Here is a 15,961-nt window from a genome sequence, read left to right on the forward strand (position 1 = left end):
TATAATTCTTAAATAATACTTAATTTTTCTATGTTCTTATATTCTACCCATTATTTCTTGTGTATACAAGTCCAGGTGGACAAATCTAAAGATGCTCAGCTGAACACTATTTTATTAATTTAGATACATGTTACTGTATTTTAGTAGTGCTTTGCTGCCTCATTTGCTTAAATGTCTGAGGATGCTACTTATAAATTGTATTCCCTTGAATAAGTTACCTAACCTCTTTGTGCCTGAGATTCATCATCTTGGGAGTAGAGATGATAATAATAATCTCAAAGAGTTGTTGTAAAGATCAACTAAGTTTATAAATATATGAAAGTACTTCAAAATTTTGTGGAAAAATTCCATTATCTTTTAATTCCAATTACCCATGAACTTTTTGAAGCCCCTTTTGTATACACAAAGGAATTAAAAACGAGGCTTGCCCACACTAAACTTTATGTAAACGATTGCTGCCAGTGTATCTTTAAAAAAACGTTATTATATGATGTTCACAATAATCTCGAAGAGAGGAAGTATTCTGAATCCTTATTATAGTGGAAGAAACTAATGCTTAGATTAACAAGTAACTTGTCAAAGGGCATAGAGCTAATGAGTAGCAAAGTTGTGGTTCAAATGACTATAGCCAGAGCCTGAACTCCTGACCACTAATACTAAACAGCCTATACTTTCATTCCAGTAGTGAACTCCTGACCACTAATGCTAAACAGCCTATACTTTCATGCCAGTAAGTAGTAGTAATAATTCAAGTGTTATTTATTTACCCCTAACCTAAGAAAATAATATTGTTATTATAAATATATAAATCTATGTTATTTTTGTTGTGTGATTATATAAAGATTCATGAATCTCAAACATTGTTCTCTACTTTAGTATATGATCTTCCCCAGCGGCCTAATGATATTCAGCTCTTTTATGGAAGCATGCGTAAAATTGTACTTTCAATGATTGGAGAATTCAGCGATTCTATTTCTAGCAGAGAGTTTCTTCAGCCTTCTTCCGAAGCTAGCTTGGAATCTAAAAGGTAACAAGCAAACAGTGTTTTAACAGATTTAAAGATTATTTAGAGAAGAGTTGATCTTTACTTCATTATTTTTTTGCCTCAAATGTTTACTTCTTTTTGTTTTTAATTTATTTAAGTTGGAATAATTTCAAACTTACAGAAAAGTTGAGAAATAGTACAAAAACCTCCCATGTATCCTACACTCAGATTTCCCAATGGGATAATCCTAACCACTAAGTTGGTGGTTTATACCCACCAGTTGCTCCTCAGAAACCGTATACAAGATCGCATTTAACAACAAACAACAAAAACATCTTACCACATTTTATTATTATTCTTTACTTTCAGTATTCTCAGTATTTTTACTGAGAATTGTTTTAAGAGTAAGTTGAGTCAGAACGACTCATTAGCCCTAAATATCCCTCATCTAGAAAATGTTCATTTCTGAAAAACACAGGTGCTTTCCTACATAGTCATGGTAAGACTGTCAAAACTAGCATGTTATATTATACAGTCCTATCTACTCCATTCATATTTCACCAGTTGTCCCAATAATGTCCTTCATAGTCAAGTCAAACAAGTAAACAAAAAAACTTCCTCTTTCTCCCTTCCTTTATGGTTCACATCTAATTCTGTTAGATCATGTGTTGCATTTAGTAAACTTGTTTCCTTGCCCTCTTTCAATGTATACAGTTCTTCAGTCTTTCCTTATCTTTTATAGCTGAAATAATACAATCCTGGTGTGGTGCTGTAGAATAAAGCACTGGACCAAAAGGTCAGTGATTGAAACTCACCATCCACTCCTTGGAAACCCTAAACAGGGTAGCTATGAGTTGGAACCAACTTGATGACACTTAACAACAACAGGGTCATCTTAACACATTCCTTCTAGTAGAGAATGGTATTTGAAATTAACATCTGGGCATGATGTTTATTCATTGCTGTTGCAATCTACATTTATGTCTGTCTATAAATATATTTAAGGAACTCTGGTTATGTCATGGTTACGAATTGGTCTGCTAACCTCAAGGTCGGCAGTTTGAAGCTGCCAGCTGTTCCACGGGAACAGCTTTGTGCTCCCATAAAGATTTATTTGCAGCCTCGGAAACCCTGTGAAGGGTCACTATGAGTCGGAACTGACTCCACGGTACTTAACAACAACAACATAAATATATTTAAAACTGTGTTTACGTTCATACTTCATTCAATTCTAATCTTTTACAGTTTGGTGTATTCCTTTCTGTCTTTATTCTCCAGTACAGAGTATCTGGCCACTGTATTCTCATTTTTTTATGTTTTTACTCAGTCGTCCTGTATATAATTAATCCTCCATACTTTGGGCTGCCTTCCTGGTAGCCCACTGATGCTAGTTAAAAGTTTGCTGCAAATCTCTGTGCCATGAACTGAGCTCTTGCTGATGACTCACACCTACCTACCACTACCATGGTGCCATCCTGCTATCTTTTCCCTCTAATTTTAGTGTTGATCATTTTCAAAGATATTCAGTTAGAAAAATATTAAAAATAGTAGTTATCCACACTAAAAATTATCTTGAAAAATCACTTCAGTTGTTAGGACCTAGTTCTTAGGATGTTAAAAACAACCAAGAATCAACTTTAAAAGAAAGGTGTTTCTGAGTCTTGCCTGGTGCCTCCATTATTGCTCTGGGGCAATTGAGATATGATTTGAAAAGGAGTGGTAAAGAGGGTAAGAAGAGTAAAGGGTACATATAGGGATTTCTTTCTCTACTCTCTGAGTGTCAACTTGAAATACAGATGGAGTTCTTCCCCTGTGTGGTAGGAGAATTTAGGAACTGCACGGTTAAATTTGAGTTAATGTATGTGCTGTAGTGAATTCAGAATTAAACTAGAAAATGCTTGGCTTTCATACTTAATACAGATTTTCCTAAATGTTATTGCTATGTCTTACTTTAGCATCATAACATAATTACCATCAATTACTCATATGCAAACTGAAACTGAAGCTAAAGAAAATGAAAACAAGTCCATGAGAGCTAAAATATAACCTTGAATATATCCCACCTGAATTTAGAGATCATCTCATGAACAGATTTGATACATTAAACACTAAAGACCAAAGACCAGAAGAGTTGTGGGATGACATCAAAAACATACATGAAGACAGCAAAAAGTCATTAAGAAAACAAGAAAGAAAAGGTCAAAATGGATGTCGGAAGAGACACTGAAACATGCTGTCCAGCGTAGAGATGCTAAAGCAAATGGATGAAATGAGGAGGTCCAAGACCTGAACAGAAAATGTCAAAGATCAGCTCAAGAAGATAAAACCAAATATTACAACAAAACTTGTGCAAAGATCTGGAATCAGAAAACCAATAAGGAAGAATATGCTCAGCATTTCTCAAGCTGGGGGAACTGAAGAAAAAATTCAAGCCTCGACTTTCGTTATTGAAGGATTCTCTGGGCAAATTTTTGAATGATGTGGAAGGCATCAAGAGAAGATGGAAGGAATACACAGAGTCACTGTACCAAAAGGAAATGGTTAATGTTCAACTGTTTCAAGAGGTAGCATATGATCAAGAGCCAATGATACTCAAGGAGGAAGTCCAAGGTGCATTGAAGGAATTGGCAAAGAACAAGGCACCAGGAATTGATGGGATAAAAATTGAAATCTTTCAAGAAAGTGAGACGGCACAGGAGGCACTCACTCATCTGTGCCAAGAAATTTGGAAGACAACTGTCTGGCTGACTGGAAGAGATCCAAATTTGTGCCCGTTGCAAAGAGAGGTGACCCAACAGAATGCGGAAATCATTGAACAATCTCTTTGATATCTCATGCTAGTAAAGTTTTGCTAAAGGTAATACAGAAACGGCTACAATCATACATTGATAGAGAACTTTCAGAGGCTCAAGCTGGATTCAGAAGAGGCTGTAGAAAGAGTGATATCATTGCTGATGTCTGATGGATCATAGCTGAAAGCAGAGACTGTGCTTTATTGACTTTGCAAAGGCTTTTCATTGTGTGGATCATGACAAGCTATGGACAACATTGTGAAGTATGAGTATTCTGGAACACTTAATTGTGCTCATGAAGAATCTGTACCTGGACCAAGAAGCAGTTGTTCAAACAGAACATGGGAACACTGAATAGTTTAAAATTTAAAAAAGTATGTGACAAGGTTGTATTCTTTCACCATACTTATTCATCCTGTATGTATGCTGAGCAAATAATCCGAGAAGTTGGGTTCTGTAAAGAAAAACATGACATCAGGATTGGAGGAAGATTCATTAACAACCTGCGATATGCAGATGATACAACCATGCTTGCTGAAAGTGAAGAAGACTTAAAACCATTTACTGATGAAGATCAAAGAGCACAGCCTTCGGTATGGGTTGCATCTCAATGTAAAGAAAACAAAAATTCTCACCACTGGACAAATAAACAACATTCTTATCAATGGAGAAAAGATTGAAGTTGTCAAGGACTTCATTCTTCTTGGATCAACTATCAACACTCATAGAAGCAGCAGTCAGGAAATCAAACGGTGTATTGCATTAGGCAAATCTGCTGCATAAGACCTTTTTAAAGTGTTGAAGAGCAAAGATGTCAGCTTAAGGACTAAGGTGCGCCTGACACAAGCCATGATATTTTCAATCACTTCATTCATGTGAAAACTGGACAGTGAATAAGGAAGACCGTAGAAGAAATGATGCTTCTGAGTTACGGTATTGGAGGAGAATATTGAAAGTGCCATGGGCTGCCAAAAGAACCAATAGATCTGTGCAACCAGAGTGCTCCGTGGAGGCCAGGATGGACAAATTTAATCTCTCCTACTTCAGACATATTATCAGGAGGGACCAGCTGCTGAAGAAGGATATCATGTTTGGTAAGGTGGAGGGACAGAGAAAAAGAGGAAACTCTCCCTGCTTGGCCTCTTCTCCCAGCAAACACTCCATCCACATCTATAACCTTTCTTCTGAAGCTTGGTGTCCCAGAATTTTCATTTGTGTCTGTTTTATTTTATCTCTTGTATCTTTGTTGTATCTTTGCGTAGTGGGTCTGTTTAGTATGCCATCTAGCCAGAAGTCCTCTTGAAAATCTTTTATAGAATGTTTGTTGCCATGCCAAAGTCAGGGCAGGAATGAAATCCAATCATTGGCTATTCTAATTAAATTTTAATATAATATTTGACCTATCTTGTACTATACTTTTATTCATTACGTTAAGTATATGCAATGCCAAGTATATTTAGTCACTGAAAAGTACATGTCATTATATTTTCAAATTTATGAAGAATTAATAGATAATATGACACAATTTTTAGCTTTTATCATTTTTAATTTCTTCTCTATATATTTTAAATTACTGAATACTTTTCTAGTGAAATTGGAACTTCTGGAAAACACAGTGGCAATATTTCTTTGGATATTTTACCAGTTAAAGGACCTCAAGGTTCCCCACTTCTTTTACAAGCTGTTCACCCACTTCAAGATAAATTAGCTCCTGAAGAAATATGGACTATCCAACCTGAACACTTGATTTTGACAACTTCTTCTTCATGTGAGTAGATCAAATAACAACATATCAGGTTTGCACTTTCTCTGGCACATCTGGGATATACACATGAATCTTAGACAAACTTTACTGGTGCTTTTGCTTTCTTTGGTATTCCTCTCACTTGTTAGTGACCTAACTCATTTGACTATAACATCTTGACTTGAACCCATATTCCTCAATTTAAGCTTCCCAAACTTTTAATATAGCTGAACCCCCATGCATGAGCCCTTCCTCTACCACATCCCCAAAGACCTCATTTGGCACTTGATCTTAACATGGAGGAAGAACAAATGTGTGTGCCAAAGACAGACAATTTGATAACATATTTCAGATTTCCTTTTTTCTCATCTCTGGTTAGTACTGCCAGTTTCTGTGCAGTTTCCAAGAGAGTAAAATAATGGACTTATTTTACCAAGAACTTTAAGTTCCTGAAATTGAACAATTATTGTTGTCGTTAAGCACCACCGAGTCAGTTCTGACTCATATTGACCCTGTATTAAAATTGCCAGGAGTGGCTGGTGAATTTGAACTGCTGACCTTGTGGTTCATATGGACCTTATGGTCCATAGTTTATCTCACAACACTACACCAGGACTACAGTTGAACCATTGAAAAAATAAAATTAGTCACTAGTGGTTTTATTTAGAATTTTTATTTGTCTTTTTCACTAATACTAAGTATAAATACTGTCTTATTTATCTGGTAGGTAACATGGCAAAAACCAGATATTTTCGGATTTTAAATCATTCTGTTAGTTCACTGAAATTTGAGTTATATTGGCCAGCACATTGCCTTACAGTAACACCTCAACATGGAGTTATTGAACCAGAGTAAGTATGATTTCCTTTTGTTTCCTACTGTATTTTATTCAAATGCTATCATCAGGACCTTTTAGGGATCACATTATGTGGCATTTAAATTATTCAGTAAATGTTATGCTATGCAAAACATGGTGCTTCCTTCTTGCTGATCGGCAGTGAGTTCAGGACTCCAGTCTTTTTGTTGTAGTTGTTATTGTTAGGTGCCATTGAGTCGGTACCGACTCATAGCAACCTTATGCACAGCATAACAAAACACTGCCCGATCCTGGGCCAACCTCACTGCTGTTGCCACGCTTGAGTCCATTGTTGCTGCCACTTGGTCAGTCCATCTCGTTGGGGGTCTTCCTCTCTTTCTGTGTCCCTCTACCTTACCAAACATGATATCCTTCTCCAGCGACTAGTCCCTCCTGACAATATGTCCGAAGTATGAGAGATGAGGTTTGGCCATCTTGGCCTCCAGGGAGCACTCTGGCTGCACAGATCTATTGGTTTTTTGGCAGCCCGTGGCACTTTCAATATTCTCCTCCAACACCATAACTCAAAAGCATCAATTCTTCTATGGTCTTCCTTATTCACTGTCCAGCTTTCGCATGCATATGAGGTTATTGAAAATACCATGGCTTGGGTCAGGCACACCTTAGTCCTCAACCTGACATCTTTGCTCTTCAACACTTTAAAGAGGTCTTGTGCAACAGATTTGCCTAATGCAATACGCCATTTGATTTCTTTACTGCTGCTTCTGTGAGTGTTGATAGTTGATCCAAGAAGAATGAAGTCCTTGACAACTTCAATCTTTTCTCCATTGATAAGAATGTTGTTTATTGGTCCAGTGGTGAAGATTTTTGTTTTCTTTACATTAAGATGTAATCCATACCAAAGGCAGTGCTCTTTGATCTTCATCAGTAAATGTTTTAAGTCCTCTTCACTTTCAGCAAGCAAACTTGTATCATCTGCATATCGCAGGTTGTTAATGAGTCTTCCTCCAATCATGATACCACATTTTTCTTCATAGAACCCAGCTTCTTGGATTATTTTCTCAGCATACATGCTGAATAAGTATGGTGAAAGAATACAACCTTGTCGCACACCTTTCTTAATTTTAAAACATTAAGTGTTCCCATGTTCTGTTTGAACAACTGCTTCTTGGTCCAGGTACAGATTCTTGGTCCAGGTACAGATTCTTCATGAGCACAATTAAGTGTTCCGGAATACTCATACTTGGCATTGTTGTTCATAGCATGTCATGATCCACACAATCAAAAGCCTTTGCATAGTCAATAAAGCAAGGTAAACATATTTCTGATGTTCTCTGTTTTGAATCAAGATCCATCAGACATCAGCAATGATATCCCTCGTTCACGGCCTCTTCTGAATCCGGATTGAACCTCTGGAAGTTCTCTGTCAATGTATGCTTGCAGCCATTTCTGTATTACCTTTAGTAAAACTTTACTAGCATAGGTTATCAAAGAGATTGTGTGATGATTTCCGCATTCCATTGGGTCTCCTCTCTTTGGAATGGGCACAAATATGGATCTCTTCCAATCAGTCGGCCAAATAGTTGTCTTCCAAATTTCTTGGCATAGATGAGTGAGTGCCTCCTGTGCCACCTCACTTTTTAAAAAGATTTCTGTTTTTATTCCATCAATTCCTGGTGCCTTATTCTTTGCCAATTCCTTCAGTGCACCTTAGGCTTCCTCCTTTAGTATTATTGGCTCTTGATCATATTTTCCCTCAGCTTAAAAAGTGTTGAGCATGTTCTTCCTTTTTGGTTTTCTGATTCCAGATCTTCACACATTTTGTTGTAATATTTGGCTTTATCTTCTCAAGCTGATCATTGAAATTTTCTTGTCAGTTCTTAGACCTCCTCATTTCCTCCATTTGCTGGAGAACATGTTCCAGTGTCCTTTTTGACATCCATTTTGACCTTTTCTTTCTTTCTTGTCTTCTTAATGACTTTTTGCTTTCTTCATTTGTTATGTTCTTGATGTCATCCCACAACTCTTCTGGTCTTCGGTCTTTAGTGTTTAATATATCAAATCTGTTCTTCTGATGATCTCTAAATTCAGGTGAAATATATTCAAGGTCATATTTTGGCTCTCATGACTTGTTTTCATTTTCTTCAGCTTCATTTTGAATTTGCATATGAGTAATTGATGGTCTGTTCCACCGTCTGTCCCTGGCCTTGTTTTGAGGGATGATATGGAGCTTTTCAATCATCTCTTTCTGCAAATGCAGTCAATTTGGTTTCTGTGTATTGCATCTGGTGAGGTCCATGTGTATATATAGTCATCTCGTATGCTGTCTAAAGAAGGTGTTTTAAATGAACAAATCATTGATTTTGCAGAATTCTATCATGCGTTCTCCAGCATCACTTCTATCACCAAGACCATATTTTCCAACTACTGATCCGTCTTCTTTGCTCCCAAAGTTTGCATTCCAATCACCAGTAATGATCAATACAACTTGGTTGCATGTTTGATCAAATTTCAGATTGAAAAAGTTGGTAGAATTCTTCTGTTTCATCTTCACTGGCTTTAGTGGTAGGTGCATAAATTTGAATAATAGTGGTATTAACTGGGCTTTTGTTGTTGTTCTTGTTGTTATGTGCTGTGAAGTCGGTTCCAAGTCATAGTGACCCTGTACAGGGTTTCCGAGGCTGTAAATCTTCACGGAAGCAGAAAGCCTCATCTTTCTCCCACGGCAAAGCTGGTAGTTTCAGACTGCTAACCTTAAGGTTTCCAGCCTGATTTGTAACCAGCACGCTACCAGAACTCCTTGGGCTTCCCTGTAGGCACATGGATATTATTCTATCACAGATAGTGTTGTACCTCATGACTAGTCTGGATATGTTCTTTTTGACAATGAAAACAACACCATTCCTTTTCAATTTGTCATTTCTGGCATAGTAAACCGTGTGGTCATCAGATTCAAAATAGCCAATACCAGTCCATTTCAGCTCACTAATGCCTAAGATATCGATGTTTATGTGTTCCATTTCATTTTCGACAACTTTCAGTTTTCCCAGATTCATACTTCGTACATTTCATGTTCTGGTTTTCAATGGATGTTTACAGCTGTTTCTCTTCATTTTGAGTTGTGCGCCATCAGCAAATGAAGGTCCCGCAGGCTTTTCTCCCACGTGCTTTACTCGATTCATGTCATCATGGTCAACTCTACTACTAGGAGGCAGCTCTTCCCCAGTCACATTTTGAGTGCCGTCCCAACTGCAGGGCTCATTTTCCCGCGCGATGTCTGACAGTGTTTCTCTGCTATTCATAACGTGTTCAGTGTCGAAATATTCGAAAGTAGTAAGTCACTCTTTCTTCCTAGTCTGTCTTCATCTGGAAGCTCATCTGAAACCTTTCCACCATGGGCAACCCTGCCGGTATTTAAAATACCAGTGGCTTAGCTTTCAGAATCACAGCAACTCACAAGCCACCATAGTACAACAAACTGACAGACGAGTGGTAGTGTCTTTTTGTAGAGGAGAGAAAATACCTATACAGCTGAATGGATAATCCCTTTTAGAAAGATCAGTGTGAGGCTGCGCCCTATGAGGTAGAGGTTAAAGTTATCCTAAATGTCTGACTTTTCCAACACATTATACCTCTCTATAATCCTTAATATCAGTCACCACTCCTCTCCTCCCTCACATCGCAGGTTTCTGGAATATGTTGCAACAGCTCATAGAACTCACAGTTGTCGAAGGAAATGACTCATGCTAGTGGAGGCTGCCAAATCCAAATCTGTAGTTCAGGTGTCAGTCCTGGAGGATTCTTCTTGCCCACATAGTCTCAGAAACTGAGGAACACAAATTGGTAGGTCTGACAATAGTCTGTTAATATATGAGGCTGCAGGAACTGGCAAATCAGGTCAGGTGATGGGCCTAGAGTTCCATGAACTATAAATCAGATTTGATGAGCCAGATAAAAGATCCAGAGCAAGAGAACATACTTTGCCAAAGCAATACTATAAATTGGAGCCTGATCATGCTCCCAAAGACAACTAAGGATGGTGACTTGAGTCACACACTCTTAACCCTTTGGGATCATCTTTACTCCTTAGTTTCACCTCAATCATTACTCTTTAACCCCACCTTAATCCTATCTCACTAACCACTCACTTAAAAATGGGTCCATAATCACAGGCATAGAGATTAGGATTTGCAGTACATCACAGATTGGAACAATATGGCTAAAAGGGCCATAATCACAATCAGCTGCCCTGTAGCAACTATTTGTGGTTAGACTAAAGTGGTGAAAAGTGCCACTGAGCTTAATCTCGAGGACATGTTCTCATGGAGTGAGGAAATCAGTGTTTTCTGAAGTGTTTCTTCAGAAAGGCTCCAAATTAGTAGCCCAAATTGAAGTAGAGGAGGCCCCTTGGTGGAGGTGCAAAAAAAAAAAAAAAATCAGAGAAGGCGTTTCCCCAGAGCAGCTCCAGAGCTTTGGATCTAATGTAAGGTAGGGGACATCAATTTCCCGCACGCACCAGTGGAGAAATCTGACTGTGGCGGGAATACATGACTATTTCTGAATCAATTGGATGCTGGCTGCAGGCCCTTTGACCTGGGCTGAGATCAGAGGGTGAAGCCACAGCCAGGCTGATACAGTAACAAAGCACTAAAAACCATGAAGTGACATCTGGAAAAAGAGGTGTAATGGATTTTTCACTTTCCTTTCCTCCTCTCCCTTGTCGCACCTTCTCTGCCTAGCCTGGACACCTTCAGGCAGGTGGGAGCACACCTCCAAAAGGCTCCAGCGTTATGCCCACAGTTTTACCACGGCACAAGGAGGAAATCCCTGGGAGACCCAATGGTTCCACAAGCTAATCCTTTGGCTGCTTCTTATGACATCTGACTCTGGGACTCAGCCCTAAAGTTGACCTGGGCAGGACCCTTTATTCCTGCCTTAATGAACAAGAGGCAGCAGGTCTGGCCATATGGCCAAACCATTTATGTACCTTGTAAAACTCCAGCATAAAAAGCAAGAGCAACACCAACTACTATATACAAGGATGCAGCTATTTTGAGAATTACGCTGTGGACACGCAGATGTGTAACTGATCTTCAGAGATAAAAATAGTGGACAATCTTTCTTCATTGATTCCTCAGTGTCTGTCTGCACACAATGGTGACTAGAAGAGGGGACTGAGTAAGTGGACACCCCCACGTACCACTGGAGGTTTCTACTGTGTACTTACACTGACCTTTGCAGCAAAGGCTGCTGGACAGTTGGCTACGGTTTTATTTTTGTTTTTGAGTGGTGGTTTTTGTCTCTGCTTTTATATTGTTTCTGGTTTTGGTCCTTTTGGTCTCGCTTTTTTCCTGGTGGTGGGAGCTTTCTCTCCCTACATTACCCAAGAAGAGACAGCAATCATGGCCATATAGCCAAGCTACAAGAATACCCCATAATATCTCACCATCTGAACAGGAGCCTTTTCAACCTGCTAGGCATCACACGTGAAAAGGGAAGTCCATGTCCAGATCACATCCACCAGGAGGCACTCAGTAAGATTAAAAACACTGCAACATTTCATTTAATCATTGAAGGCATATATAATTATTGAAAATGTCCAAGAAAAAAACAACAAAAGATCTCAGCACACGTCCAAAAACAGAAAAGACTAACCGAGACAAATGAGCTGGAGGCAGTCATAGACTTCCCATTAGAAGAAGAGCAAGCTTTGGATGTGCCTGAGAAGGAATTCAGAAGAATGACGTGGAGACAGATCTAAATGCTCCATAGAGGGGTGGAGGAAAATAAAGAAGTCAGGAAAGTTCTACAGGAGCAATCCAACAATTATAGCATTGGAAACAATTCAAAACCTGCAAAAAGAGGTACAGATGATTAATAATAAAGATGTGCACAATACACTGAAAGGGCAAAGGAGTAGAATAGAAGAGATGGAAACCAGAACCAACAAGTTGGAAGATAAATCTATCAATACTGCTAAGATGGAAGAGCAAGCAGAAAAAAGGATAAAGAAGTCTGAAGAGAGTGTAAGATTCATGGGGGATAACAAACATTAAGAGGAATAACTGCTGGAAGAAAATTTCCCTAACATCTTGAAGGATGAGAAGATAAATATTCAAGAAGCTGAACAGAGGAAGGATAGACATCACCAAGACATATCATAATCATGTTCTCCAAAAACAAAGACAAGGAGAGAATGCTCAAAGGCAAGCAAATCAGACTAAGCTCTGACTTCTCAGCAGAAACCATGCAGGCAAAAGGTAATTGGGAGACATATATAAAACCCTAAAAGAAAAAACTTCCAACCAAGAATCGTTTACCCAGCAAAACTGTCAATCAAAAACAATGGTGCAATCAAAACATTCCAGGATAGAGAACAAACAAGATGGTGGATCGGGTGGAAGTGCAGTAAAGGAGCTCCACCAGCAACAACACAGAATGCCCAACCAAGCAGTCTCAGGGGATGGTCCCAAAACTCTGAACCACATATAAAGGAATATTTACAAGGTTGGAAGGCTTACATCTGGGGGAATTTGTGACAGAAGCAAGAAATCCATTGCTTTCTAATTCAAGATGCTTAGCTGCTCAAGGTTCCGCCATCTTGGGTGAGACCAAGTGGGGGAAAGATTGGAGCGGCCACAGACGCCTGGCAGAACTGCAGAGATAAAGGTGTGGACATTCTTCTCTTTTGGTAGCTGTTCATTGGTCTTTTGCTGTCTGTGTACCTCCATTTGGGTGACTATAGGGGTGAATGAGCTAGTGGGCACTTCAGTCCCACCCTCGGAGAGTTCTACTAAGCATGCACACAGAGCTCCTTGAAATTTAAAGAGACAGTTTCCAATTAAAACCAAATGGCCATAGCCAGCCCTGAACTGTTTAAAACTAGAAAAAAAGCCTTAGCAGGAATTGTAGAGTGGGACAAGCAGACAAAAAAGGAAGTAAGCCGAAAATTAACTCCTAAATTATGTCAAAACGACCAACAGTGTCATCTTGAAATTTGTCAATAAGAAAGCATAAAAAATACCAAAATACTTACCCATCTGAGTATTAAGGCCATAGATAACCCCTGAAGTTGCCCAAAAAACAGAAGCAGATGACCATATCTGCACATGTCCAAAAACGAGATAAAGTGACTGAGGCAAATGAGCTGGAAGTAGACCTACACTCCATACTGGAAGATGAGCAGGCTTTGGAAATGCCAGAGAAGGAATTCCAAAAAATGATTATAAAATGTATCAAAACACTATACAATATACAATGGAGTTGAGAAAAATAAGGAAGAAGTCAGGAAAGCGCTACAAGAACAATCAAATAAGATAGAGCATTGGAAACAATTGAAAACCTACAGAAAGAGGTCCAAATGATTAATAATAGAATATCAGAAATGGACAATACACTGAAAAGGCAAAGGAGTAGAATTGAAGTGATAGAAGCCAGAACTAGTGAGCTAGAAGATAAATCTCTCAACACTACTAAGATAGAAGAACAAACACAAAAAAGGGTAAAAAAAATCCGAAGAAGGCCTAAGATTCATGTTGGATAACATGAAGAGGAATAACATAAGAATTATTGGCATTCCAGAACAGGAACAATCACACAAGTCCACAGTGGAGATAGTTGAAGAGCTTCTGGAAGAAAATTTTCCTAACATCCTGAAAAGTGAAAAGATAAGCATTCAAGAAGCTCAAAGAACCCCAGGATGGATAGACCCTAAAAGACAATCACCAAGGCATATAATAATCAAGCTCTCCAAAATCAAGATAAAGACAGCATCTTGAAAGCAGCTAGGAAAAAGAGAAATATAACATACAAAGGCAAGCAGATCAGATTAAGCTCGGATTTCTCAACAGAGACCATGCAGGCAAGAAGGCAATGGGGAGACATATATAAAACCCTAAAAGAAAAAAACTTCCACCCAAGAATTCTCTACCCAGCAAAGCTGTCAATCAAATACAACAGTGTAATCAAAACATTCCAGAATAAACAGAAGCTAAGGGATTTTGCCAAAGCCAACCCTGCTCTAAAAAATATCCTAAAGGAAGTTCTGTGGATTAAGAACCAACAAGAAGAGACAACAACTACAGAATGACGTACATGTCAGCATCAACCTGAACTCAGTCGAAAAATGGAAGAGTCAAGAACAGAATGAAACGATAAGAACAGAGGATCTGGGAGGTCAGTCTATGATTAAAACAATTATAATGTGAAGAAAGGTAAACACAGAGGAACAGAGATCCAGGGGTGAGAAGGTCAGGTAGATTACTGGATAAAACAAACTGTCTTAAATGGAGGGAAGAACTAACGGAATATAAGGTAACCACAGTGGGGTTGGGGTGGGGGTTTACTTTGGGTGTTGGGGAGGGCAATACAAGAAGGGGGGGAGAGGCAGAAGAACAAGATAGATAGGGGAACACTGAGACAAGTTTGTATGTCCTAGTGGGACAGAGGTAAATAGTGATGCATGTTCAACCTTGGAACAACAGGGCTCTGGGATACAGGGATCTAGGTATAGCTTGAAGAGGGTAAATAACAGTAAAATCCTTGGCTGCCTTATGAATATTAGTTCCCCTTGCCTTCTACTGTAAAACACTCGAGTGGGATAGAATGGAATGTTGGGAAACATGATTAGAGCAAACTTGTAAGCCTGTCTTCAGCCTATAACTGATTGGAATACCTTAAAGGGGTTCTACAACTTGCCCAGTAACATAGGCCTCATGCAAAGCCTTTACAGAGTATAGGACCTTAGGTGGATTCCTGATTCCCATCCACAACCTTATGAAGTGAGACATCCCCACTAGAAAGGACAAACAGACTGGAACAGCTACAGTGACAAATAATGCAGCTTCATGATGAACCTGACCTATACTTAGAGCAGTAGGTACTCTAAATACCAACAGAGAGGGAAAGAGTCTTCAAACTCTTTCAATGCTATCCACTCTGTACACAGGGAAGATAGGGATGGGCAACTTAGACATTGGCTTAGACTAAAATGGCTTTAGACTTAGACTAAAATGAAGAGACAATAAAAGCACAAAGTGACTGGCTTACAGGATTTCAAGAGGGAATTTAGCTTAAGAGTATGGGGGAAAAGAAAGGATCCCCACTGACTAGTTGTTATCTTGTCTAGATGCATCTGGTTAAAAGAGATGGGAATAAGATTTGTAAGATTCAATAGTGAATAACATCATGACTAATTGCGAGTGTCACACTTGTAAAGGTAGAATTTTTGTAACAAAAAAGGGGAGTGGTTAATCTTACAGTCCAGAAACAGAGGATCCTAGGACCATCAAGAGAGGAACGCACTAGCAGAATGTGGGACTTTATCCAGAGAAGTAGCAGTGGCAGAGATGGGGGCATGGAGAGAGGGAGTTGGCTGAGGACTCTAGATTCATGGACTAAGAAGAGAAGGACTAAGAGCTGGGGGCCAGGAGCAGACTTGCAGAATGTGCCCTTTGGAGATGTAAATTATTATATATGCCTGACTGGGTTTTTTTGTTTGTGTGTTTTTTTAAAAAGCTAAAGTGGTACATGGAGGGGATTATAATCAGTGTAATGAAACAAGGTATATGATTTGTTGAATGTAAAACTGATGATATGCCCTGTAAACTTTCACTCAATCCACA

The 15,961-nt window shown here is 38.9% G+C and overlaps 1 protein-coding gene across 1 annotated transcript in view; it reads left to right on the top strand.

The window, feature by feature from the left end:
• The window catches only part of LOC102831973 (centrosomal protein of 192 kDa-like), a 228,395-nt gene that overhangs the window by 185,131 nt on the left and 27,303 nt on the right, over positions 1-15,961 (top strand). Inside the window, exons 33-35 of the mRNA XM_006876586.1 lie at positions 877-1,027; positions 5,367-5,545; positions 6,249-6,372. Coding sequence (XP_006876648.1) covers positions 877-1,027; positions 5,367-5,545; positions 6,249-6,372 — 454 coding nt within the window. The remainder of the gene's footprint in view (positions 1-876; positions 1,028-5,366; positions 5,546-6,248; positions 6,373-15,961) is intronic.

This window comes from Chrysochloris asiatica, unplaced genomic scaffold (assembly GCF_000296735.1).
Source record: "Chrysochloris asiatica unplaced genomic scaffold, ChrAsi1.0 scaffold00392, whole genome shotgun sequence".
Lineage (NCBI taxonomy): Eukaryota > Metazoa > Chordata > Mammalia > Afrosoricida > Chrysochloridae > Chrysochloris > Chrysochloris asiatica.